This window comes from Cottoperca gobio, chromosome 13 (assembly GCF_900634415.1).
Source record: "Cottoperca gobio chromosome 13, fCotGob3.1, whole genome shotgun sequence".
NCBI classification, from domain to species: Eukaryota; Metazoa; Chordata; class Actinopteri; order Perciformes; family Bovichtidae; genus Cottoperca; species Cottoperca gobio.
In genome coordinates this window covers 25,438,014-25,464,527 of record NC_041367.1, presented here as the reverse complement: position 1 = coordinate 25,464,527, position 26,514 = coordinate 25,438,014, and the positions used below count along the sequence as shown (strand labels likewise).

Below are 26,514 nucleotides of genomic sequence, written 5' to 3'. Positions count from 1 at the left end.
AGGATTAAGAAGTTGACTGAGAGAATTAAACCTCCTATCAAAACAACTTGTGTTCAAAGTTGTCTTCTTCATAAATATGTCAACATTGTTCCATATTTAGTACAGATGTGCACAAAATCCCCAGGTCAAAAAGTGAGGTTGCTGACAAGAGGTGCACTCGTAAGGAGTTGGGCATTCCACAATGGGGGAAGAAAAGAATGTGGCTAGAGAGGCATAACTGAGCCTGAACAGAGGTGGGGCTTTACAGAAAGTCCTGAGTTATTTAATGGAAAACAGCTCCATCTTCTGGTAGCAGAGCCTCATTATTAAACCTTGAAGTTCATGTTGGTTATTTCAATGACTTCTGGAGTAAAGGAACTGTGCAGGTCAGCCCAATGTCCTCCAGAGTTATTAATATTTCCCTTGGACTTGACTTTGAAAAAGAAATATGAATAGTAACAAAAAAAGTACTAGACAAATATAACTGTAACCTGTAACATTAAACATGAGAAAATAGACTTTGAGGAGGACAATAAGTAGTTATTTATAGTTAGATAACTCAAACCCATGCAAACCTGTATACAGTATAAAAAAACAATGCAACCAATAGTAGCAGTGTACAATGACCAACATTAGCTATTTATGGAATTCTGTTCTGGGATGTTTCTTTTGGTGGGGAAGAATGTCAGGGAAAAAACTGAAAAATGAAATAAAGCAGGATAACTATTATTCTGATGCAGTGCAGTGAGATTAACAAAATCGTCCATGATATTCTGGCACATTGTTTCCTAAAACACATCCTGTGTGGGAGACTGTCCCTGTAGTTAGTTCACTAATTCGCTCTGGATAAGAGCGTCTGCTAAATGACCTGTAATGTAATGTAATGTGAGTTTCTTACTTTTGACTTTTAACAGTAGATTGCAGAAAAGAAGATAGAGAAGGAAATTAAGAGGGGAAGCTTTGTTTAAATGAAGTCACAGACTAGTTCCACAAGTGGAACTACTCGCGTTGTCCAGGCGGTAAAACACAGGTTCCTCATCTTTAAACTACACTGCTCTCCTTTTTGATTTGGTTCTACAAATGTCCCCAGCTTTGAGAGGAACAGTAGAAGGAACACAGTTACTCACCACTTGTTTGCTAAACACATTTTCCCAGGAATATGTTTTGAAATCCACCTACAAGACAAAAACAGGATTTTGGTAAACACTTTCTGACCATGCAGTGTGTGCAACACTTAGGCCTACAGGTAAAAAGTCTGTTTTGCAGTAGCCAGTGTTGATCCACAGCCTCCTTCACCGAGCGTGTTCACTGCTCATATTTAGCCTCAAGCTGAGCTACACACACACACACACACACACACACACACACATTTTCTCTTTACAATTATTATCAATCCATTCCCGGTTCACTATGGAGCTCCAAATGTAAATATTTGGTTACAATTGTCAAGCTTTACATTAAGATTTACAAATGAACATTTATATGTATATTTGACATTTATGTTTTACATATAAACATATTGTTTAGAATTACATATAGCATGTTGTAGAAAGTGAATTAAATATATCAGTTGAAAATTGTAACCAAACTTTTACATTCGGCATCACATCAACAGCTAACAGCTAACAGCATGTAGCCTACTACTGAAGATACTCGCAAGTGATAAGGATAACTTGGAAACGGCCAGGGTGAAACTGCTATGTACGTGTCTAGTGCAGTCCATAAGTATTTGGTAAGTGACATATGGTTGTTTGGCTTTATGAAATGAGCCATTGATTGAATGAATGAAGCGCTGCCCTTCATCTGTAACTCTGTAAGTACATATTAATAATGTACAGTATAGACTTGCAGCTCTTTTTACAAGTAGTCTCCAACTGTTGTATCCAGGAGTGTCTGTTACACTCAGACAAAGAACAGGCAAAAACCTACAAGCAACTCTTTAGCAATCAGGGTGAAAATTAGCGTCCAAAAGGGTTTATTCCGGTAAACAGGCAGGGGTCAAAAACCAAAAGATCAAACAGAGATAAGCAAACTTAATGGACAGTTGTCAGGCAGATATTTAGGGTCCAGGGAATCCAGCAGAGGTTCAGACAGGCAGGCTCATGAATCAAGAATTAGATAATCAATACTGGAAAGCTTAGCATGGTACAAAATACAATTTGGAACCTATGTAAAAGCAACAAGCCAGTATATATGTGGCTGGATCTGATCAGAGGGAATGGGAACAGGTGGGTATTTGGGTGATGCAGGCAAGGTGAGGGAAAAGCTTACTGGCAGGATCTGAAATGGCAGGAAACAGGGAAAGCAAACAAGTAGACTGAATGAATGAATACTGGCAGATCAGGGAGGATTCATAACTGTGGGCCGTTGTCATTTCTCAATTTTGTGCCTCCTTGTCTCCTCGCTCCTCTGGCTTGTGACCCGTAAATCGATCTCAGCGCTCCAACTTGCCCCAATGTATCCTTTGGGGATGTTGGGGATTTAAGAGGCACAGCTGGAATATTCTTAACCCTTTCATATATGAATTATGACCCCCTCAGTCAGGATTTTTTTACCAAGTGTTTTTATTGCTCATAAAAAGCAAGATTTGAATTTTGAACTCAGTTTTTTCAAAGAGATTTTTATATGTCCACTCAGGTGGAAAGCATGCGTTTATGTGTTCAACTGATGAAATATGTATTTAATAAACAAATTAATAAAATTATATATAAAGATGTGAAAACTATAAAAAAGTATATATATATATATATATATATATATATATATATATATATATATATATATATATATATATATATATATATAAAGAAAATGTGCATACATATCCAAAACACCATTTAGGAATACTCTCTATTTCACTCTCCTGTATAGAGCACATGGAATACATGGAAAGAGTATCCTACACACACCACTGGCATAAAGTTAGACTGTCCGTTAGAGTCTCTGTTACAGTAACTGTTCTTATATTGAACCTTTAAGAACTGAGGGTAGTGTGACACTAATAACAAGATCCTTCATTGCAAAGCAGCCAGGGCAGAAAGCCACAAGACACTGCATGCAATATATAAAGAAATGAAAAAACTTCAAATTGCATTCTAATAACATGAATAAATAGAATTACAACCAAAACAGTTCCTGCAGATGAAGTTTTCTCAACAACAACAGTAGCAATATTGTAGTAAATATTGTAGAAATATAGCTAGTGATGCATGACGTCCAATTTAGTGGACAGATGAATAATTGTAATTTCCTCCCAAATATAAAATCAATACTTTGACAATTTATGAATTATATGATTCCTTAGTTGTTACTTGATGTCACCAAATATTTTATAACTGCAAGGGTCTCTTTCCATAGAAGAAATGTATCTTGCACTTACAACAGCTTGTCACTGAGTAGCAGTGTATGGGATGATACAATAGCCTTCACTTTAGTGGCTGATGTGCAACTATACCATCAAAACCCATTCATATACAAGAAAACAGCTTTTGAATAGCTGTCCACTGTAGTGACCTCTATGCATGAAAGGGTTAAGCCGTGGCAGGACTTTACAAGTGTAACAGTTCCTTCTGTTATTTCAGATGATCAAATGTGTCATCAAACTTTCTGGCCTTCACCACATGTGTAGCATCGCATAGAAGCTCGTACATACTATCCGCATCCACATGTGCTTGCGGTTCCAATTATACTACAATTGAGGGTCTGTGTAGGTCTTGTATTCCACGCATGAGCATTTGCCGATCCACCCTCCACGTTATATAATTATATTCCTGTTGGTAATGGCGGATGTACTCACACAACCTCTCTTCCAAATTCAGTTTGTTATCTTTTTCTTCTTCTTCTTCTCGGCAAACCAGCTGGAGGTGCATAAGTAACCAACTGTGGAACGAAACAGGAGCATTTGTAGTCGGGGATCTTGCTAGCCGTACAGTCCACACGGTCACAAATGTTGGGCTCCACACGACGATCATTAAAGACATTTCACCTGGATATTACCGTAATTTCCGGACTATAAACCGCGACTTTTTCCCCATTTTTCGACCCTGCGGCTTATATAACGGTGCGGCTAATCTATGGATTTTTACAGCTAACGGCCACTAGGGGAATTCCTAAATCTATGGATTTTACAGGTTACAGTCCACCGGATGCCGGAAAAGAGCGCGCAAAAGTAAAAGTGGAACCGCGAGTGGTACAAGAGACAGACGGACATTACGAGAGCGAGTTTGTGAGACACCCTCATTATGGAAAAAAGACGTTCAGTGGGAGGCGTGGATGACTAGTGGCGATAAATCATTCACCAAAACTGGTCGCATGCGAAAAGCAACTTTCGCTCAAGTTTGCGAGTGGATCCTGACAGCGTGGAGGAGTGTTAAAACATCCACGATCACCAACGGGTTCCGAAAGGCTGGAATGCTGCGTGATGAAGAGGAGCATGCCGCCACAGCTGAGGCCTTTCAGAGGCTGTTCGATTCCAACAGTGACAAAGAGGAGTTCGTTGGTTTTGAGAGCGACATCGAAAGAGAGAGGAGAGTGGCTGACGAAGCCACCCTGAGCCTGTTCGTTTCCGACACTGAAGATGAGGACTTTGGTGGTTTTAGTACGCAGGAAGAAGACGAAGATGAGGATTAATGAATCCCCTCTGTGCACGAACCCTTACATATGGTAATTAAATATTAAAAAACCTGCGGCTTATAGTCCAGTGCGGCTTATATATGTACACATCAATCAATTTAGCTTCTGTGGCTTATAGTCCGAAAATTACGGTACTTATGTTTTTAAATCATAGGCTGTAATCATGATGTGATATGTACAATCGCTAACGTCCGTTTGGAAATAATTACTTCGCTGCCACAAGCTAATTCACTGATTATAGCAATTCCATGGAATAGTTATTAATAAGCCTGAACTTTCCTCAATTCAGTGACCAAGCAGCCCATCTACCTAATGCTGGTCATTCAACTTTGAAACGCACAAATATCACATACTGCATTGCATAATCATAATATTCGGGGTTGCCCTCAGGTGAGGTTGCATTAATGGAGCTGGATAGTTGAGGCAGTAAAATTGTCTCACCGAAATGCTATTTCAGAGTGTGAGAGGTAGGTGAATGGTGTTAACATTTATTCCTGTTATAACCTTTATTCGGTGATAATATGTTGTGAAGCCAAAAGAAATCGATGAATTAATATGCATTAATATTTCACTGTAAAAACGTCATTCTTGCTACACTGAATAAGTGTCAAATTATATTTTGATATCTGTGTAGGGGGGCGGACGGGAAGGAGAGAGACAGATTTTGAGTAAAGTAAAAGCCAGTCTCATGTTCCCACATGTGCCTAAAGCTCTTTCAACCCTCTAATTTGCACCCTTGGAGGAAAACAACACAAGAAAGAGAAAGTGCGAGTGGAGCAGTGGAACAGTGAAGTGAGACACTTTTCCCAGCAGTAGGTGAATGACCCATCTCTTACTCTTCAGACTAATGAAAGAGAATGAAGACAGAGCTACAGTCAAGCCGCAAAAATGCCTCACATTCTGACACTGTCATCTGCCACCTCCATTGGAAGCAGTCAGACCGCTGCAGGACAACAGAGGGGGCTGAAGGGGCCGTCACACTCACACAATGCCTCACACAGCAATGAGCCACTCTGTCACACTGACTGACTGACTGGTAACTGTTTGATTTGAAGTCAATACCCTCATTGTGATCATGCTCATCATCATAAAATCAGTAAACTTACTAATTAAAGCTTATAGCTACTGTGTACATTCCAGTATGAACATACACTGTCTACACATGTAAAGTGTGTCCTGATGCTGGCACTAGAGGAAAGGTCATGAGGCGGTTAGAATCTAAAGGGGTTATTTCCTGTTCTGATAGCACTGAGCTTTTGGAAAGTGACTTAAGCCGACACAGGTTGTGTGTAAAGAAAACACCGAACCCTCTGTAAGATCACTCAATTATATTCACATGTTTAAGTCAGTATACTGTAGCTGATTAACCATAAACCAAAAAATTAACTGACATCTGTCAGCATAGCATAAATACTGTTAAAAAATAAATATGTAAATGAGGAAAAGTGAATTGTGAGTTTGGCTGTTTTCAAAAAGAAGAAGAGTTGCTGTTGTTCTATTGATAATGCATTTATTTTTGAATGGAGAACGTCACAAACACAAATTGAAAATGCATGTGTGGACAACTTCTGTCATGGATGTTTACAGTGACCAGTATGAGCAAAATATGTACTGTTCATTTTAATTTGTCAATTAATTCTACCTAACCTGGGGTACAAAAGCCCATAACTTGAATGAACTTAGGATAAAGCATGAAAAACACAACCATATGACCCATTTGTATTATTACCAATAGGAACGATGATGGAAACTCCAATAAGAAAGCAAAAAAGTTCTTAAAGAAACATCCTTTGGGAACTATCAATAGGTCCTCTTTGGATTTCATGTCATGCTTGACCTGCTTGAAAACAAAGTGTTGGACAGAATGACAGACCGACCAACTGTCCTGCTGCTCAAAGGTCAAAACCCAGCGCTGACTTTTAACCTCTGGTCATGTGGCTCTACTATCCTTTTGTCACCAGCGAAGAAGCTCTCTGCAACACTTTGGTTAATACGTTAACTATTCTGAGGTCACACAGTGATGGAGTAACATGTTAGTTTTTAATGAATGATGCTGGTGTGAAACTTAAAACCAGTACTGCTTTCAAATTTCAGTGGAGATGTCAAACATTTCCAAAGACACCAAATGATGATTCTCTGAACAAAAGGTATGACAGGTAACTTTAGAAAATACATGAATAAAAAAAAAGAGAAGATGGACAAAACATGTGGATGAAGACAAATACATGCACACACCTTCACACACACAGATGCACCACCTTATCAGCAAACTCAATTGTGTGCAGCTGCAGCAGCTACAGGACTCCAACCAGCAACAAGCAGCTCTTTGAATGAACTGTGACAAGGTGTTGTTCTTTCCCCCCTCCCTCTGTCGTCTGTCTTCCGGGAACACTAATAGGCTCCATGCAGGGTAATGTGACCAATTGAATCATCCTCGCCCCGGAGCTGGAAGCTGCAGATCGGAGGAGCAGAGAGCGCCGCGCTCAGTCTGGCTCCCACACCAAGAAAACCTCTCTGGGGTGACACTATCAGTTTCTGCTCGGGATTACTCTGGGATTTTAACCCCATCCTCCAAGGAACTAGTGATACACTTTCCAACTGCCTTGGCCCCTTTGCCCACTTGGCAGACCTCAGACCAGCTCCTAGGTGAAAAGGTCAGAGGGCCCCTGTTTAGCCCCGACTGCAGCTCTAGGTGAGTACAAACTCTAGAGTGTGATGCTTGGCAGAGCTGAGGCACTGATACCAGTAGAATGAGATCTGATCAGTGTTTATGATCTAAGTAACTAAACCATTGATTTGTCAGATGACATTATTTATCTTCACGTTATAGATTTTGGTCATTTAAAATAAATGGTTTCCTAACTACTTTTTTTTATCAGCTAAAAAACATTTCTACACCCCAGAGGTGGTTCTGGATAATCCAGGTTCCAGGCAGCAAACATGTTTATTTCTGTCACTACAATAACACATGATCAAACAGAATAGTTTTTCTATTTCATTTATGTTGTGTGATAATGTGGCGTTAACGGGGAATAGAAGAAGTGAACAGCTGCAAAGTGAATGTTACATAAACCCCTCTGCACCCCTCCGAGTAGGCGTTAAAGAGACATTTCCACCAACTTGCTCTCTGGACTTCTACGTTAGCATAGATAGCTTGGAAACAGGAAAATGGCTGACCAGGCACCGTCACGCGTAGTCATCATTACGAGGAGATGTCGAAGTATTCCAGCCTCAGGGATTTCTCACTCCTCAGAGCAGTTACACAAAGTGTTATTTGTTTGCAGTGTCATACATTTGAACAACTGTTAATGTGTTTCCATAACTTTGTTATACTTTAAGTTGAAGTTATGGACACAAAATTGTACTTGAATAAAAATGAGGACGCGTTCACAGTTACACATAGTCAAGTATCAAAAATATGCATATGTGAAAGTAAACAAAGACACAGTAAAGGAACATTCCCCCTAAGCATCCCATGACCAACTTATACTTCAGTACTTTTAATTGAAATCATTTTTAAACTTAAAAGTTCATAATATGAGTTGGAAAATAACTCAGACAGACACACGCTTCACACGCTGCATTTACATAGACTTCATCTAGGATAAGATACATACAGCTGGGAAGTATGAACGGTGTGCGATAGTGTCTGCTTTTAAAGGTTCAAGCTTAAATAATAAGCATCACACACACACTGCGGATCTGTGTTCTTATCACTACCCTGACTCCGAAAATGTTTATATACTACTAATTTGCAAATTCATTTTTGAAGTGAACATAATGCCCCCCAAACTTCGTTAAATGAGTAAGCAAACATTTTTGATGCACATATCTGCACATTTGCATTCATCTTTTGTTTAGGTTTTACGTTATATTTGATATATAACTTTTCTTTTGCTAAAACCTTCTGCATTGGGTTAGGTTATGAATAGAAGGTGGCTTTGGTCAGAAAAAGGTTATAATAAGTGACTTAAGGCAAAATACGTGTTTACTTTTTCACCAAAACTACCATCTTTGCCTCAGCAGAATGTTTTTGTAGCCTAAACGGACACACGTGTGACACTGAACACGAGCACCTGTCTTCAAGTCCTGAGCTTTATACTCCATTCAACCCTGCCACCTCACAAACACAAATAAAACACAAAGTTCTTGCCAGTGAACATGATCCGGGAAGCAATTATGTTTCATCCAGGACGTATTCAGAAAATCCATTCAGTGATATTTAAACATAGTTCTCAGGAGACAATATTGCACTTTCAACTGTTTGTGACATTAATGCAACTGAAAGAATGATTAGAATGAATGAATACCCTCCAAGTTTATATTTTCATTGTTGAATTGCATTTTCAGAACTAACAAAGGACCCTGTTAAAAAACAAAGAAGAAACAATATTTCAGAGAGCAAGATGTGAAGATGGGTATTGTGTGTTCAATACAGAACTGGAGGCAGGACAAGGCAAGCCTAGCTTAGCATTGAGACTTGAAGCAGCGGGGGGGAATACACCTACCAACACCTCTGAAGCTCACTGATTAACATGTTGTAAATAATTTGCTTCATTCTAACTATCGCTTGTTGAACAACAGGCGGTCACAGTGAATGTGTGTGGCTTCCTAAAGGCTTGTTTTGGTAGCATCGAGCCTCAACAGAGAACCAATCAAAACCGACTGTAACTGGCAACCCACGCTATAGCTGGAGATGCTCAACAGAAGTGCTGGGTAAAAAACTGAAACTTTACTCAAGAAATAGATTCAGAATGTAACTTGTCCAGACTCCAGCTGTTACTTAGCACAGAGACATTAGTTTAAGATTTATATTTTCGTCTCATAAACAAAGGAAGCATTGCACTGCATAAAGAGTCTGGATCAGTCAGTGACCACACTGGCCATTAGAGCATAAGTACATGAACACAGAGACATATTTGACACACTGAGGTCCAGTACAGTGAAGTCTCAGCCGGCACATGGCTCTCATGTGACGACCTTGCTGACTGTTTCCCCCAGCCTCGGCACAGAGACAAACTTCTTACCAAAATCAAGTACACACTCAGCCGACACACTCCTTATTACCCTTCTTCTCAGCTTATGTCCAAGAGAAGTCTTCTGTTGGTCGCTGTTTGTTTCACAGTTGAACACAGAAAGTTGTCTGATGTCTGATGAACTACTGAACTGACTAAAGATTTTTAAAAAATTTAGTCAATGAAGACTCATTTGTGTTTTTAAAGTTTGAACTGGTTAGAAAACTATCCAGTATTTGAATATATTTAATGTTTTTCATAGTTTAAGTACTTTCCTAATGATGCTAATCTAAGGTGTTATCAACTTTCTTAAATTTTAACATCACTTTTCTTGGATTCATGGTTTCTTTTGGACTATAAATGTCTCTATACTTTGCTTTTGTATTTCAAAGCTGTGCAAAGTTCACAGCAAATGCATCAGAAGAAGTTGCAAGTGCATAATAAATGCATGCGTAAAGCGATAGTGAATGTATATTGTAATTGAGGAACAAGATGAGTGGAGAGCCATGCAGTGCAGTAAGTTTAAAGCTCCCTGCAGATGAAAGACGCATTCCTACTCTGCATGTTGCTGTGTTCCTCAGACAGATTCCCAGCTGGGACCTGCTCTAATCTCCTGGCAACAATATTGACATAGAAATAGAAACTCTGACGAGTACAGGACTCTGGCTGTCTGCCTGTCACGACTGCCTTCACATACATCTGGTGCTCTACACACATAAGTCCTGTTTAAGTTAGATACATGGTGTTTCGGTACATACAGCTTAACCTTTGGATTTAAAGGAACAGTTACATATTTTGACTTCATAGGACTCAAATGAAAATATGGTTTGTTTAGCCTTGCTAGATATTAGCTACTGCTAACCTTGATCCATCAAAAATTTAAAAAAGAGTCAAAGTCTTGTGAGTGAGAGGTGAAGTCGATTGGTCCTTTTGGTGCCACTTCATGAATGGCCAATTTGTCACTAAGATCAGACAGGTATATTGTTTTAGGATCAAGAATGCAGAGGTATGGACTCAAGTCACACGACTTTGACTCAGACTCAAGTCAATAATCTGATGAAGACTTTAACTCAACTTAACTTGAACACCAATGCCCTTTTTACTTATAATAATGTAACAAAGTTATCAAGCAATGAATGGAAGTTTCATCGACAACAATTATACCTTGAATAAAACTGACAACAACTAATCACATTGGGCGAGCAGGAGGAAAAGGTGTGCTTGTAATGCAGACCAGCAAGCAGTGACAACAGATGATAACTCTGATTATCACATACAGAGACTCTACTGGTGAATACAAACAGACAGCTATCTATTATTTTGGTAAATGTATGACTACTGTTGGTAATGTTTAAAATGGAGTTGTTATCTTAAAGTTTATGACTTCGATTTGACATTAGACTTGTTGGTCTTGTGCACAGCCCATTGTGTGGCAATAGTCCTAATAGATAATCTGCTCATTCTTTCATATTGATTTTTCCACAGTTGGTGCATTTGCTATAAATTAGATTCAGGACTTAAGTGGCCAATAAAAGAAACAAGACTTAGAGAATACAGCCATTCTAGTTCAAGTGCAAAGCTTAAGTATAGTGGTGTTTGGAGCAAAATGCTAATGTCAGCGTGCTAACAACGTTATCTTTCAGTCAGCAATGCTCACATTCAGTATTCATTAAATAACTTAGTATTGAATGCACAATAACTGGGTAGCTATGTTTATACATGGCACTAGGCCCAGTTTAAAACACAATTGTATACAATATATATATAGTAGAGTGTCCCTGCTCCATCTCTCCATCAGTTTGGGGGTCCTTGGCCTGAAAAACGTTGAAGACCCCTGCTCTAGATGAAAAGTCACCAAAGTTGTTTCAATGTATCCTGAGGATACAACATGAATCCCAATCCATCCAATAGTTACCCTAAAAAGGGCAGTGACAGAAACGTAAAACCAAGTCAACATTATATTAGCAGGCAACATTTGAGTTATTTCGTGAGCAGTTGAGTGCAGTTACTCTTGACCTCTGAACAGTCTTGTCCTCATTGCCAGGTTGGAGCTCTAAAGCTCTTTAACTCTGAGATATCTAGCGAGCAAGGTACAACATGTCATTCAGACAGCTTTGGTTTTGTTTGAAGTTTCACATTTAACATGGGCAAGTTTTCCCCCTGCTCTCAGTCTTTGTTCTAAGCTTGGCTATCACAGATCTACCCCTGGACTGGAAGCACAGAGATCAAACTGATATTGATATTGACAGATACAAACCCAACGCAATGCTGTGATACAATGAATTAATAACAACCAAGAGACATTATGGGTCCAGATAGAATATAGCTCCGCCCAGGGGATAGAGAGGGACTGGGGGGAGGACTCTCTTTGAGCCATCACAGTTGCTGGCAACATCCCATTGGTGTGAGATAGTGGACTCAGACGGTGGGCAGCAAAAGGCTCAGATTGTGAGCAATTGACATGGCAGAAAATACTCTTTATGTGAAAAGGAAAATGAGAGTTAGAATTAGATATAATTATTGAGAACTGTATTTGGGAGGATATATGCACGAGTAGCCACAAAGATGTTACAGCAATCTGGAATTTGACTGGAATATAAAAATTTGATTTTTCAGGACTCCATTGATAGATTCAATGCTTGACAAAGGTACAGCATCAGCTTTCTGTTGGAAATGTGGGATGACTGGAGATCACTCACATATCTTCTGGGACTGCCCAGTACTGCAGGGATTTTGGCAAAATATAAAAAGAAGAGATTGAAATAATGATGATGATTGCCATCCCAATGGATCCTACGGTGTTTCTACTTTTAGAGCAAATTCAAAAAGTAAGAGACCAAATATATATATTAGACATACTTCTACTGATTTATAGAAAAATGATAACTAAAATTGGAGAAAAGCAAAAATTCAATGAACTCAGAGACCAAAACATGTTTACAACGGAATACAGTACAGGAAAACTGCAAATGAAGATGGATTTTCCTACAAAGATGGACTCCAGTTATGTTGTACTTGACTGTCTAAATGGTAGAATGCAGAAAAGGAAAGAAAGTAAAAATGTAAAAATGTAAAGCCGTCTGTGGAACATTGTTTAACAGTGTTTCATGTTATGTTACTAACATTGAAATCGAAATTAAGATAACAAAAAAAGATATTGATTGATACAGTCTTATGAAATATCCCTTGTTGTCTTTTATCATTTAATTTCAGGATCATCCTGACTTACCCTGCTTGAGATCCACCTGCAACCATGACAACCAAATCAAATAGCAGCGTTCTGGGTGGCAAGGCTTCCTCCTCTCCTCTCTTGTCCTCTCCACCTCGCCAACGCCTCGTCACCAAAGACGGACACTGTGCCCTTCGTCCACCTCAGTGCTCTTCAGGCTCGTGGCGCGAGGCCTTGAGAAGAGCCTGGGTGCTGGCCCTGCAGGACCTGTGGGGACTGTTGGTGGGTCTGCGCTGGAGATGGGTCCTGCTGGCCTTCTGCGCCTCCTTCCTGGCCCACTGGCTGCTGTTTGCCTGCCTGTGGTACTTGCTGGCCCACCTCAACGGAGACCTGGCTGTGCAAGATCATGATGCCCCCCCACAGGGGCATGTGGTTTGTGTGAAGCACATAACCAGCTTTACCGCTGCCTTTTCTTTCTCCCTGGAGACACAGCTGACTATTGGCTATGGCACCATGTTCCCTAGTGGGGACTGTCCAAGTGCCATAGCACTGCTGGCTGTGCAGATGCTGCTGGGGCTCATGCTGGAAGCATTCATCACAGGTACAACTCTCCTATTACTAAAAGCTTTTTCTCCACAAACATGAACTCTGAAGTCACAGTTTCAATTGTAAGTTTAATGCATACATTGGGAGCAAAACTAAAGCTAATCATCTAGCTAGTCATCTTCTGTGATCTGAACCAAACCTTCCTTACCTTCATCCCAACCAGTTACCTCCTAAACACCTGGCGATATCATGGGGAAAACATGGTGAAACACTTTTTAAGGAGGAAACAGAAATCCATGTTAGACCTGTCCTTGTGTTACAGTGTGGGCCTATTGCATTAAGAGAATGTTGCACTATGGGTTGTTTGTAGCCTTAAATTGTAACATTTACTTGTGAAGGTAGAAATGAAAGTTTACCAAAGTAACCACTGTGAATCTGAAAATACTTCATTGTTTCAAAGCTTTTGATGCAGACAAAATGTGACATCTACTGGGCGACCCTTGGTATTGCATTCATACTGAAGGATCAAATGCAACATAAGTTATTACAAAATAACTTATGTTGCATTTGTCTACAAGTCTACAGCCCTGCTTTTAAACAGTGTGGCAGATCAAACCTTTTTCCAAACCATTATGAAACCTCTCTGATGTGACATAACCAGTCCCATAATGACATCAATGACAGCCTTGGTAGTTAGGACGCTGTATCAGAACTGTGCAATTATCTGATAATGTGTCATCAGAAAAGTGGTGGCAAATAACTAAGTAGATTTACTTAAGTACTTCACTTTAGTACAATTCTAAGGTACTTTACTTGAGTATGTCCATTATCTATTACTTAATATTTGTACTTTACAACATTTCAGAGGAAGATATTGTAGTTTTTACTGCTTTACATGTATCTGATAGGTGGAGTTACTAGTTACTTCACAGATCAAGATTTTACAACAAAGAAAATGTATGATAAGATTATAAAACACAACACATTGTAAAGATTAAACCAGTAGTTTCTAATGGTTTTGGCTTGTGACTGCTTACAAAAAAGCAATATGTAGTTGGGGCCCTTTGTCACATTTTATGTTTGTGAGTTGTGAACATTTCCCCTCCAAAGCAAATATTTGTGTAGCAATTGATCAATCTCACAACCCCTCAGATTTATCTGGTGACCCCCAGGTTGGAAACCACGTGACAAAACGGCCTTTGGTTTTATGAAGATAAACTAGCACTGCATCTAAAACAATGAAATGTTTCTTACACACTGATGTATCAGAATCAGAGCATGGTAGTGGAGTGGTGAGAGTTTCTGCTCCTCGCTTCATAGGTGTTACTTCCCTCCACTCCCCCTTTTTAAGCCGCTCCAGGCAGTTCTAATGAGATTTCACCCCGCTCCACTAAAATCTCTCACCGCTCGCTCAAAGAAAAGAAAAAAGCTGATATATAACCTATAAGAAAACGAGACCATCAGCTAGAAGATAGTTCTTGGTTGTTTTTTTTGTATTTTTGGATGAGATAGACAGGAGAAGGAATGAATCAGCATTGGGCCAGATTTGTACCCGGGCCGCTGCTGAGGACTCAGTCTTTGTTCATGGGTCGCCTGCTCTATCAGGTGAACTACTGGGGCGTCCAGATAGAGGAAGCCTGGCACCGATTCATACAAAATCAGAAGAAATCATTTAGGTTCACCAGAAACTCTTTGCTGCTGCCTCCGACCTGCAATCAGGCCTTCCTCCGACCAGGAGTAGAGCTTTGTCTCACTGCTCTGCCAGGAGCCGACACCTTCACCACACTGCTGGTGGAGGGTCTGGTTCTCCACTCCACTGGTTCTGCACTCCATCCAAAATTCTCCACTCACATGCTCTGATCCAAATTAGCAATCTAATAATGTCTTTGGTATTTTAAATATTTACCTCTGTACTTGTTGCAGTTTTGAATGCAGGACATACCATTTCTTTTTTTTTCTTTTTTTTTTTTACCACAGAAGCATTTACAACACAAAACTATCTACAAAACAACAATACAGACAAGAAGACATACAAAAAAAAGAATGTACCGGTCATGATGGACAGTGGGGTATTTCTTTATTATGTGATTGAGGCAGTGTAGAGAGGTATCAGCTCGGGATACATTACAGAAAAGGGGACCAGGCGTTATGTAATGGGTTTAGAATGTCCTTTAGGGTTGCTGTGAGCTTTTCCAGGTTTGTTAATAGATTGAGCCAATGGTCGATCGATCATTTGGTTGTGTCTTTCCAGTTGTGTAGTGTGGCTTTCTTGGCCACAGTTAATGCTATCAAGATGAAAGTTTGGATATTTTAAAGGATTGTTAGCAGGGAGATGGAAGGGAAGCCACTATGGTACATGTTGTGAGTGTTGATATTTGCTCTGTGTAAGACCTTGTATTGCAAAAAATATTTTGTTGTACAAGTAAGCGAAGGAGCGAAGTTGTGGAATGTATGAGTATCGATTTGCTTTCTTATGATCTCTTTCAACAGTATGTTCTGGTAGTGACAGTGGTGGAGTTAGTTGTTTGTTTAAGAAGGTCAAAGTTAGCTGAGAGTTGCCACTGAAAAGGTGCCCCAGGCTGGCTACTCCTTTGATGGGTTACTTATTAATTTCGCCTCTCTGGGAACCATCCCCTTATCGTGGTGGAGAGGTTTGTGTGTCCCTATAAACTTGACAGCTGTGTTGTCTGGAGCCTAGTGCTCCTGGTAGGGTCTCCCAAGGCAAATTGGTCTCAGGCGAGGGGCCAGACTAAGAATGGTTCAAAAACGACTTCATGAAAAAAAGGGAAAGGAAAGGAGAGACCCTGCCCGGAGGAAGCCCGGGGCCCCCGTCTGGAGCCAGGCCCAGAGGGAGGGCCCGACAGCGAGCGCCTGGTGGCCGGGTTTGCCATGGAGCCTGGTCAGGCACAGCCCGAAGAAGCTACGTGGTGCCTCCCATCCATCCATCCTGTGGGCCCACCACTCATGGGAAAAACCGCTGGGTTCGGGTGCGCTGTCACACGGGTGGCAGTGGTGGTCAGGGACCTCGACGGACCAGACCCGGGCAGCAGAGGCTGGCTCTGGGGACGTGGAACATCACCTCTCTGTGGGGGAAGGAGCCTGAACTAGTGCGGGAGGTGGATCGCTACCAGTTGGATCTGGTGGGGCTTACCTCTACGCACAGTCTTGGCTCTGGAACCGTACTCCTGGATAGGGGTTGAACTCTATTCTTCTCCGGAGTTGCCCAAGGTGTGAGGCATCGGGCCGGGGTGGGGATACTTACTAGCCCCCGGCTGAGCGCCGCTACGTTGGAGTTTACCCCGGTGATTGAGAGGGTCGCCTCCCTACGCCTTCGGGTTATGGAGGGGAAAACTCTGACTGTTGTTTGTGCCTATGCCCCAAACCGCAGTTCGGAGTATTCGGCCTTCTTGGAGAGCCTGAATGGAGCCCTGCAGGGGGCTCCAGTAGGGGACTCCGTAGTCTTGCTGGGAGACTTCAACGCACACGTGGGGAACGATGGAGACACCTGGAGAGGCGTGATTGGGAGGAAGGGCCTCCCTGATCTAAACCCGAACGGTCGTTTGTTGTTGGACTTCTGTGCTAGTCATGGAATGGCCATAACAAACACCATGTTCGAACATAAGGATGCTCATAAGTGCACGTGGTACCATAGCACCCTAGGCCAAAGGTCAATGATCGATTTTGTAATCGTATCATCTGACCTGAGGCCGCATGTTTTGGACACTCGGCTGAAGAGAGGGGAGGAGCTGTCAAATGATCACCATCTGGTGGTGAGTTGGATCAAGGGGTGGGGGAAGACTCTGGACAGACCTGGTAAACCCAAACGGGTAGTGCAGGTGAACTGGGAACATCTGGAGGAAGCCCCTGTCCTGGGGATCTTTAACTCACACCTCCGGTGGAGCTTTTCAGACATCCCTGTGGAGGTTGGGGGCATTGAACCTGAGTGGGCGATGTTCAAAACCTCTATTGCTGAAGCTGCGGTGATGAGCTGTGGTCTCAAGGTCTTAGGTGCCTCAAGGGGCGGTAACCCTCGAACACCGTGGTGGACCCGGTGGTCAGGGAAGCCGTCCGACTGAAGAAGGAGTCCTTCCGGGTTATGTTATCTGGGAGGACTCCGGAAACAGTTGCAGGGTACCGAAGGACTAGAAGGGTCAGAGGCAAAGCAGCGGGTGTGGGAGAAGTTCGGAGAAGCTAGCTTCTGGAAAACCATCTGGCACCTCAGGAGGGGGAAGCGAGGAACCATCCAAGCTGTGTACAGCAAGGGTGGGACCCTGCTGACTTCGACTGAGGAGGTTATCGGCCGGTGGAAGGAGCACTTTGAGGAACTCCTGAATCCGACTAATCATCGTCAATTTCCCTGATGGAAGTCACTGAGGTAGTCAAACAACTCCACAGTGGCAAAGCCGCAGGGGTTGATGAGATCCGTCCAGAAATGCTGAAGGCTTTGGGTGTTGAGGGGCTGTCTTGGTTGACACGCCTCGTCAACATTGCATGGAAGTATGGGACAGTGCCCAGGGGTTGGCAGACCGGGGTGGTGGTTCCCCTATTTAAAAAGGGGGACCAGAGAGTGTGTGCCAACTACAGGGGTATCACACTTCTCAGCCTCCCTGGTAAAGTCTACTCCAAGGTACTGGAAAGGAGGGTTCAGCCGGTAGGGAATGAGCTATTACCCCAAGTGAAGGAGTTCAAGTACCTCGGGGTCTCGTTCGCGAGTGAGGGGACGATGGAGCGAGAGATTGGTCGGAGAATCGGAACAGCGGGGGCGGTATTACAGTCACTTTACCGCACCGTTGTGACAAAAAGAGAGCTGAGCCAGAAGGCAAAGCTTTCAATATACCGGTCGATCTTCGTTCCTACCCTCACCTATGGTCATGAAGGCTGGCTCATGACCGAAAGAATGAGATCACGGGTACAAGCGGCCGAAATGGGTTTTCTCAGACGGGTGGTTGGCGTCTCCCTTAGAGATAGGGTGAGAAACTTAGCCATCCGTGAGAGACTCGGAGTTGAGCCGCTGCTCCTTTACGTTGAAAGGAGCCAATTGAGGTGGTTCGGGCATCTAGTAAGGATGCCACCTGGGCGCCTCCCTAGGGAGGTGTTCCAGGCACGTCCAGCTGGGAGGAGACCCAGGGGAAGACCCAGGACTTGGTGGAGAGATTATATCTCCTCACTGGCCTGGGAGCGCCTCAGGATCCCCCAGTCGGAGCTGGAGGATGTGGCCCGGAGAAGGGAAGATTGGGGTTCCTTACTGGAGCTGCTGCCCCCGCGACCCGATCCTGGATAAGCGGTAGACAATGGATGGATGGATGGACTTATTAATTTCAAACATAGAGTTATGCCAGATAGGGGTGAGAGAAGAAGGAGATAGTGTGAGGTTGAGTATGTGATTTGCTTTCCACCAAGCACTGAGAGTAGTGTTTATGGAGCTAAATTTAATGCAGGTGAGGATTTGGACTGATTTATCTATGAAACAATATGCTGACTGGGACAGTCCTTGCATAATGTCTGTTCCACACCAAGCCAGGCGGAACTGGAGTTGTTTGTCGAGTATAAGATACACTGAAACTGGTTGGACAACAGGTTGTTTGGTTATAAGTCCCCAACCTCAACTTCCTAGTCTAAATAGCTTAGAGCAGGGGTCTTCAACGTTTTTCAGGCCAAGGACCCCCATACTGGTGTAGCATGGATCAGGGACCCCCTGCTTCAAAGATTTATAAAAATAATTTATTTTATAAAAACATTTTTTTTGCTTTATCTACAAATAATTTTGCAACCCCCCTGCAGTACCTCCACAGTACTATTTTTTTTTCTTTGCACATTCACATCCTTCCCACCCCCCTTCGCACAGAACTCCGACAGCACCCCCCCCCCCCCCCCTTTGATTATGATCTATTACATGGACATTCATATACTGTACACTGAAAAAACACAGATTCCATGTGGGCTGTGAATGGAACCACACAGGCCCTTTTTAATGTGTGCAAGAAATTGGGCCAATGTACGGTACCAGAGAGGCCGTAAAATTTAGAAATGTTTTTTAAAAACAACTATTTATGTCGGGTGAAGCATGTTTAAAGGGCCTACGAAATGATATTTCGTCAGCGTTATTCGGCTTGGTATATGATAGAGGTTGCATATCTATTGTGAAATGTGCCATATATATATTTTTAATATTGATGTATTCGTAATAAATCACGATCATAACAGCATAAAAAGGACTTCTGCTAACAAAAATCGATCGCTGCGCCGAGAGCATCCACTTCGGCAATGTTCGGGCGATGACATCACAAGTAGAATACAGCCGCCGCCAGTGTTCGTCTGCGTTGAAGCGTCCAGCAAAGACTGCTGTCAATTATTACGAGAAAGAACGGACAGCAATCGATCGTCAAGGATAATTGTGAAGCGATGTGTTGTATGGGGATGTGTGGCCGTCTCCAAATCTAGCTTTCTGTGGCCAAAAGAGGATAAAATGTTGCATTTATGGACAAGACAAGTGCGTCGATGAAACCGACGATTTTTGGGCAGCACTTTGAGAGATCGGGTTTCGAACAAACTATGATCACCAAGGAAATGAGATAAAAAACTAATTCAAAACTGAATGCAGATGCTGTGCTTACAATACTGCCGAGACCCCAGCCAGCACAAGCCAGCACACCGATTCAAACACGTCCGCCGGTGCAGAGTCCTCCACCAAAGAGACGACGAAATGCATTCGACAAAAGGGAGAGAGCAAAGGTAAGCCGTGCTACTTGTTTACTGTATTTATTGTTTCAAGCACAAAGCCATAATCGGTCTAGGCCTACTGTATGTAACGAGTTTACATACAAATGTAAATTTCCCTCGGGATGAATAAAGTATCTATCTATCTATCTATCTATCTATCTATCTATCTATCTATCTATTTATCTATCTATCTATCTACATCAGGCCCAAGCCAATATATGTGTGTTATTGTTTGTAGTATTAATAACTTTATCTAATTACACTTAATTAGTATAGATTCAATGTTTATAACAGGCTTCCCCATTTTATTCTGTAGTTTGAGTAAAAGCGTGAGCCTATTTAACTTTTAACTATCACCCTATTATTACATAGGTATTGAAACATTGGTGAATGAAGCCACTGACAGAACTGAGGGTACCTGTATGATCAGCGACCATCTATTGGACATCCACACTGGGGATGAAGCTGTGTGTACACCAGTAAGTACACAGACTGTACGTCATCTGTACATTACAGTTGTAGTACCAGTAGACCTGCACATGACGTGTTAAAAATACAATTACCACATGCATGTACATAATTCATATATTTGTTTAATTTGATATTATTGCTCTCTCAATCAATTCAACCACATCTTTTATTATGAATGTTATTAGATATTTTCCTTACGCAGACATGTATAAACGTGCAATACAATTTCAAGCTGGTTTGGGACACACCACAAGTCCATGCAGGCGCAACCACGTGTCAGGTCAGCTGGACTGCAAATTCCAATCCAAGTTGGTTGTTCCAAAGGTCAGCATCATAATATATATATATATATATATATATATATATATATATATATATATATATATATAAATATATATATATATATATATATATATATATATATATATATATATATATATTTTTTTTTTTGTTGTGGAAGTTTTCCTGCTTTACTCTGGAGAGATGTATATAAAGTCAAATAAATGGTGATAGAGACAGAGTTGTCTTTCTGCATTTATTTGAGATTTCAAAGGCACCACTCCTACAGAGCACTGGTGTAATCTGTAGGAGGGCACAGGTTGGAAGAAAACACATAGGCATTTTATACAATTTGGTTTGGAGACAAGGTGGTGAAAAACCACAGGGGACCGGCCAAACTGCCCTTTGATGCTTTTAAGGTAATATTATGTTTATTATGTAAACAGAATATTGGGTGACACTCACTATTCTGTCTCTTGTTAGTTAATCAGTCTAATCAGGATGTGTCTGTGTCTTGTATTGAAATGGCAGTTGGCTTGTTTAACATAGGGAACTTGTGCATAATTAAACAGTATACATTTAAATTGCTATTACAATATACACACACACATACATACATATTATGTATAATGCTTGATTATAAAACATCTTTTTTGCAGAGTATGTTACTGAACTCTTGACCGAGACTCAATGCTTTGTGCCAAGACAATATTGATGAGGAACCTTTCGAAGTCCCAGATCCACTCAGCAGTCCGTGGAAGAACCAAACAAGAGCGATGCTGTTGTGCTGTATAGAAGTAGATTCAATCACTGAACTGACATTGTGTTTTGTTAATGACTCTAATAAAGTGCTGGATACTTGAACAACGTGTAGTTGTCAGATGGAAACACAGCACAGATCTTTTGAATGGCACATGATGGCATGCTGTGGTTCTTACCTAGTATTCCTAAGCAAAATCTCAGCGGCGGTATGCCACATAGTGATACATTCTGTAACATACAAGATAATACATGTCAATGGTAATCACTTCAACCTTATTTGCTTATTTATCTATGTATTCTGTAACTGTGACCATTCGACTCCCCATTAATACATCAAAGTTTCTGAGCTCTACACATTTGTGCACACAAGTAACTTACTCATTACATGGCTGATCACCTGCTTGTTTCTGTCCCTCTTTGAATACCTTTGGTAGGCTGTCTGCAACACCCAAACATCCAGACACTTTGATTTGAATCCTGGGTGATCTGTTATGCAGGTTATGTTTGCACCATGTCCCTCATATTCATTGAGTTCCTCTATGACATCCTTTTCTTGGCAGCAGCTCTTCAATTGCTTCCATAATTGTACAGTTTTCACATGTACACCTAATTGTACAAAGAAAGAGTGGTAAGGACATGTACACAATATGCAATATCAAGAAAAAAGGCCAACATTAACGTCATCTTAATTTCATACTATTTATATGCCTGTGTTTCACGACAGGCTCGTAAGCAGCTCATAAGCCTGTTATGGTCGTACGGAGGTCGGATCTATCTAGTAGCAACCTGTTACCCGTTTCACTTAAGTCTCGTAAAGTTACGACATCGTCACTTCCATGAACCTCTGGTAAGTGTTCCGGCTACTATAGGCTATAGTGACCGTCTATATATATATATATATATATATATATAGACCGTCTCACTATATAGTCAGACTATAGACTATACCTCCGGTCTGTTTGTTAGCTAATAGCTAATGCTTTATATACAGCCTCCTAATAAATGACGTTTGACATCAGACACAACGATAGAACCTCAACCGCAGAAACTTCGAGAAATAATCAAGTTATCAAGCTTTACAAACGTCGATGTGTCCAAGTAGAGAAATAATTTAATATTTAGGGATCGAGCAATTTGCGGACAACTAGTCGGGTTCATAACAATTCAAGGAAACCAAGCTATCGACTTGATAGCTTGCAATCTATTTACGATCGAAAATAATGTTATGTTTTATTATGATGTATTTACTATATATTGAGAAGTTCTATGAACTATAGTCAAATGTATATACCTGTCTGTGTTCTGTTGCCGCACAGGATCTCCGCCAAATCCAGGATCACCGTCACCATCACCATGTTCGCTCCCGTCTGTGTCTCCATTTTGAATATATATATATATATATATATGTTATATGTTAAGCTCGCCCGCTCTAAATCTACGATACCGGCATCCTCTTAATAAATAATAAATTGAATAAATTCCTCTTCTTGAAGGTGCAACAAGTCTATTGACGACTCACTGTCACTCGATTCTGTGGAAATATCCGAGCCAGAGTCCGACATCGCCACATCTGCCGTGCTGTCTGCCGCTTCTGCCATGCTGTCTGTGTATACTGGTGGACTGTTTTCTACTTGTGACGTCAGAACACGGCGTCGGGTGTTTCCGGTAGCGGCAATGTAAACATCGGTGGTCGACATACTAAATCATGATTTATTAAATACTGCGATCATTGTATCATAAATAACACATCATTTTACACCACAAATAGCATTTACTATCATCAGTAGAAATTCATTTTTATCATTTCGTAGGCCCTTTAATACCTATGGTAACTAACACAGAAGGAGCATACACAGTCTTTAGAGTTTGAATATGAAAGTTTGGAAAATGCGGCATCAACCATGTTGGAAAAGTCCAAAAAATATTTTTAGAGCAGCATCCCCCAAATTGCTTCAATTTGTTTCACAAAAGTAATTTGAATGTAATGTAATTACCCGCTTCGAATGATATCAGCCCATTAAATGGCCGTTATCAGTCATTATCAGTGTCCTAGATATGGGTTAGAAGGGGCCTGCCACCTATGAGTAGGTTCAAAATATGATTATCATCTATTCACATAGTTGCTCAATGATACGAATACAACAAGGCGGTGACCTCTAGCAGCCGTAGTATTTATAATGGGAGTAAAGGAGGAAGTCTGGTGACGTAATTTAGGACCAATAAAGTCCACTTAAGGTAGGTGGGAGGGGATGATGGATGGATGGATGGGGCAAAAAAACACAGGACATTCACCATAAGCTCGAAGTTTGTGTCCCGTGTAAAACCAAAAGTCAACGTTGAGGTTTTTTTAACTGACGTAGCTTACGTAAGCAAATTAACAGGAATATACACCTTCTGGCCTACTAGTGGGATTAGTTTTCCCCAACTGAAGCATTTAAGTGGTAGTGAAAACAACTGATTACGACAATATAATAGCCTGATAACACTCAAAACGAGTGGCAATGAAAAAGATGACTACAGTAGCACCAGTTGCACTTCTATTTTCCTCAGCTGTTTTTTTCAAACATAATTTATATGTGCATTGCAAAGTACAACATCTCCATTGATATCAATACAGAGAGAAATGTGATCTTGCAGTTTACATAGACAGTAATGAAAGGAGGAATGTCTGGTATGTAAAGCACTTAAAGCTCTACCCATTTTCACACTGGGTAAGTTCCAGAATCCCCAAAAATTATTGATGCATATTTAACACTTTCGGACTTACTGGACAACATCAAATTTGTATAGTCCTGTAAGGTTTCAGTAGGCTTGAGACAAACAAAAAATATAAAGGCAAAAGTGTTAATAGTTGTGCTAAATGGCCACACTGGAAGGCTGGATGGAAAGCCTGCCATCATAGTGATATTTGAGCAATGAATTGTCGTTTGTTTGGGTTAGAAGGTATGAAAACCACTTTGTTTGAAGGATACTGACCCCTTTATGCCTACAACCTACCTGCGCAAGATAACCCCATTAGTGAATCACATTTTTACCCTAACACATATGGGTGGCACAAGGAAGACAACAAATCAAATTCAAAAACAAATCATATGATCAGTTGCATTACCTCTGCTGCTGATTACTACTTTTTATAGTAACAAGGTCTAAACATCTCATTATGTTATATTGTCTTAACCTTCAGGTGCATTTGTAGCCAAGATTGCACGTCCCCAGAAGCGGGCAGGAGCTATCCAGTTCAGCCCCCAGGTGGTGGTGGGCCACCACCAGGGCCAGACGTGCCTCATGTTACGAGCCACCAACCTGCTGCAGCGACCTCTGATGGACGTAAAAGTGAGTGCTGTGCTCTATGAGGAGCATGAAGGTCAGGCCCTGCACCAGACCTCTCTGGATTTCCACTTGGATCATCTAGGCCAGCAGCCCTGCCCCTTCTTCATCTTCCCACTCACCTTTTACCACCCCCTGGACCGCCAAAGCCCCCTCTACCCCGCCCTGTGTGAGGGCACCTCCAACCATTTTGAGTTGGTGGTCTTTCTGTCCGCCTTGCAGGAGGGAACTGGTGACTCCTGCCAGAAGAGGACCTCCTACCTGCGCCAAGAAATCCAGTTTGACCGTCGCTTTGTCCCCGCCTTGGGGCTGGATGCTCGGGGGAGATACATGGTGAGCACCCAGCACTTTGACACGGCCCACTCAAAGGAGCCTTTGAACAAGGACTGTGTTGTGCAAATCAACGGTGATGGCAGCGACAGGATGCCAGTAATGGAGTAAGAATGCTGAGGGGGAGGTCCAATAGGGACAGAGGGGAGTCAATGAGGGGTAACTTGGGAGGGGAACAATGGGGTAGATCATTTTTGTTAGGAGGTACTTGATTTAATTTGGTAAATCTGAATTTATGTCTAAACATTTTAAATCAAAATGTATATCAGACATGGGTGCTGCTTCGGACTGCCTTAGTTTCTTACTGCAACAACCAAAATATTATCCCCCACTGGTTTCCCACCCATTATACATCCAGTTGTGTTGGTTTGAATTCCTGGTCAGTAGGGGGCAGCACTTCTGGGCATAGAGTGCGAACGAATACTGTTTATTACAAGTTAGGATATGTGTTGTTGCTCTGGTCATCGGTTCTATCAGTTATGATAACTTACTCTTCAAGTTAATAGCTGAGATCTCAGAACTTGGCTACATTGCTAAAAATATATCCAACAGGGCAAGAAACATGAGCAGTCAGACGATCAGAGAGGTTGGAAATAAACCTGTTATTTATTATCTGAATGGTAAAATGACTGCCTGTTGTAAATATCTATCACAGTTTACAGACCTACATCCTCCTTCAGCTTTGAACAGTTGTACTTACTGTAGTTGTTTTCACTCACGGTTTTCCTGTATAATGAGGGACTATTAGCCACATTATGGATATTGGGCTGATCATCTGACTGCTCATGTTTTTTGTCGTGTTTGACCTCATTTTAGCAATGTCCCTGCATTCTAAGATCTGAGCAGGTACTATACTGAGTGCAATGTTATCATACCTGATAGATGATGGTAAAAGCAACAAAAATAAAACCCAAATTGTAATAAACTGCAGTTTTTCTTTTTTTATTTAATAAAAACTGAATTACATTTCATTATTCTTACTTTTCATGTAAGGTTTTGTGAATGGATTGAGTATGATCAAGCTATATTTGTGGTGGCACAATCAATTTCAAATTCAGTTCCAGTTCCAGTTCCAGTAATACATTTGTATTACTAACACTGAATCAAATGCCTATGTGTAATATAAAAGTTGGCTTTCACAGGGATGAACCCACAGAGATATATTACCAACTCATTGGTCACATTTGGTGTTTGGCATAATCTATTCACTCTCATCAACCTGGCTTCCAGCAGCAGCAGGCAGCTGTTTGCAGCAAAATATGCTCTAAAATCCCACTGTACACT

At 41.3% G+C, this 26,514-nt stretch overlaps 1 protein-coding gene across 1 annotated transcript; it reads left to right on the top strand.

Annotated features, from left to right (window-relative positions):
* The first annotated feature begins 7,057 nt into the window (after nucleotides 1–7,057).
* kcnj13 (potassium inwardly rectifying channel subfamily J member 13) lies at nucleotides 7,058–25,374 on the top strand. The gene is made up of 3 exons (XM_029447194.1): nucleotides 7,058–7,303; nucleotides 12,840–13,396; nucleotides 24,758–25,374. The coding sequence occupies exons 2-3, from the start codon at nucleotides 12,880–12,882 to the stop codon at nucleotides 25,339–25,341; spliced, it is 1,101 nt and encodes a 366-aa protein (XP_029303054.1). The 5' UTR covers nucleotides 7,058–7,303; nucleotides 12,840–12,879; the 3' UTR covers nucleotides 25,342–25,374.
* The last annotated feature ends 1,140 nt before the right edge of the window (nucleotides 25,375–26,514 follow it).

What these genes read in the sequence shown, in the direction of transcription:
- kcnj13 (XM_029447194.1), top strand. Translation starts at nt 12,880, where the DNA reads ATGACAACCAAATCAAATAGCAGCGTTCTGGGTGGCAAGGCTTCCTCC. An exon ending in GCTGGAAGCATTCATCACAG is followed by an intron (nt 13,397 to 24,757) that starts GTACAACTCTCC and finishes CTTAACCTTCAG; the next exon opens with GTGCATTTGTAGCCAAGATT.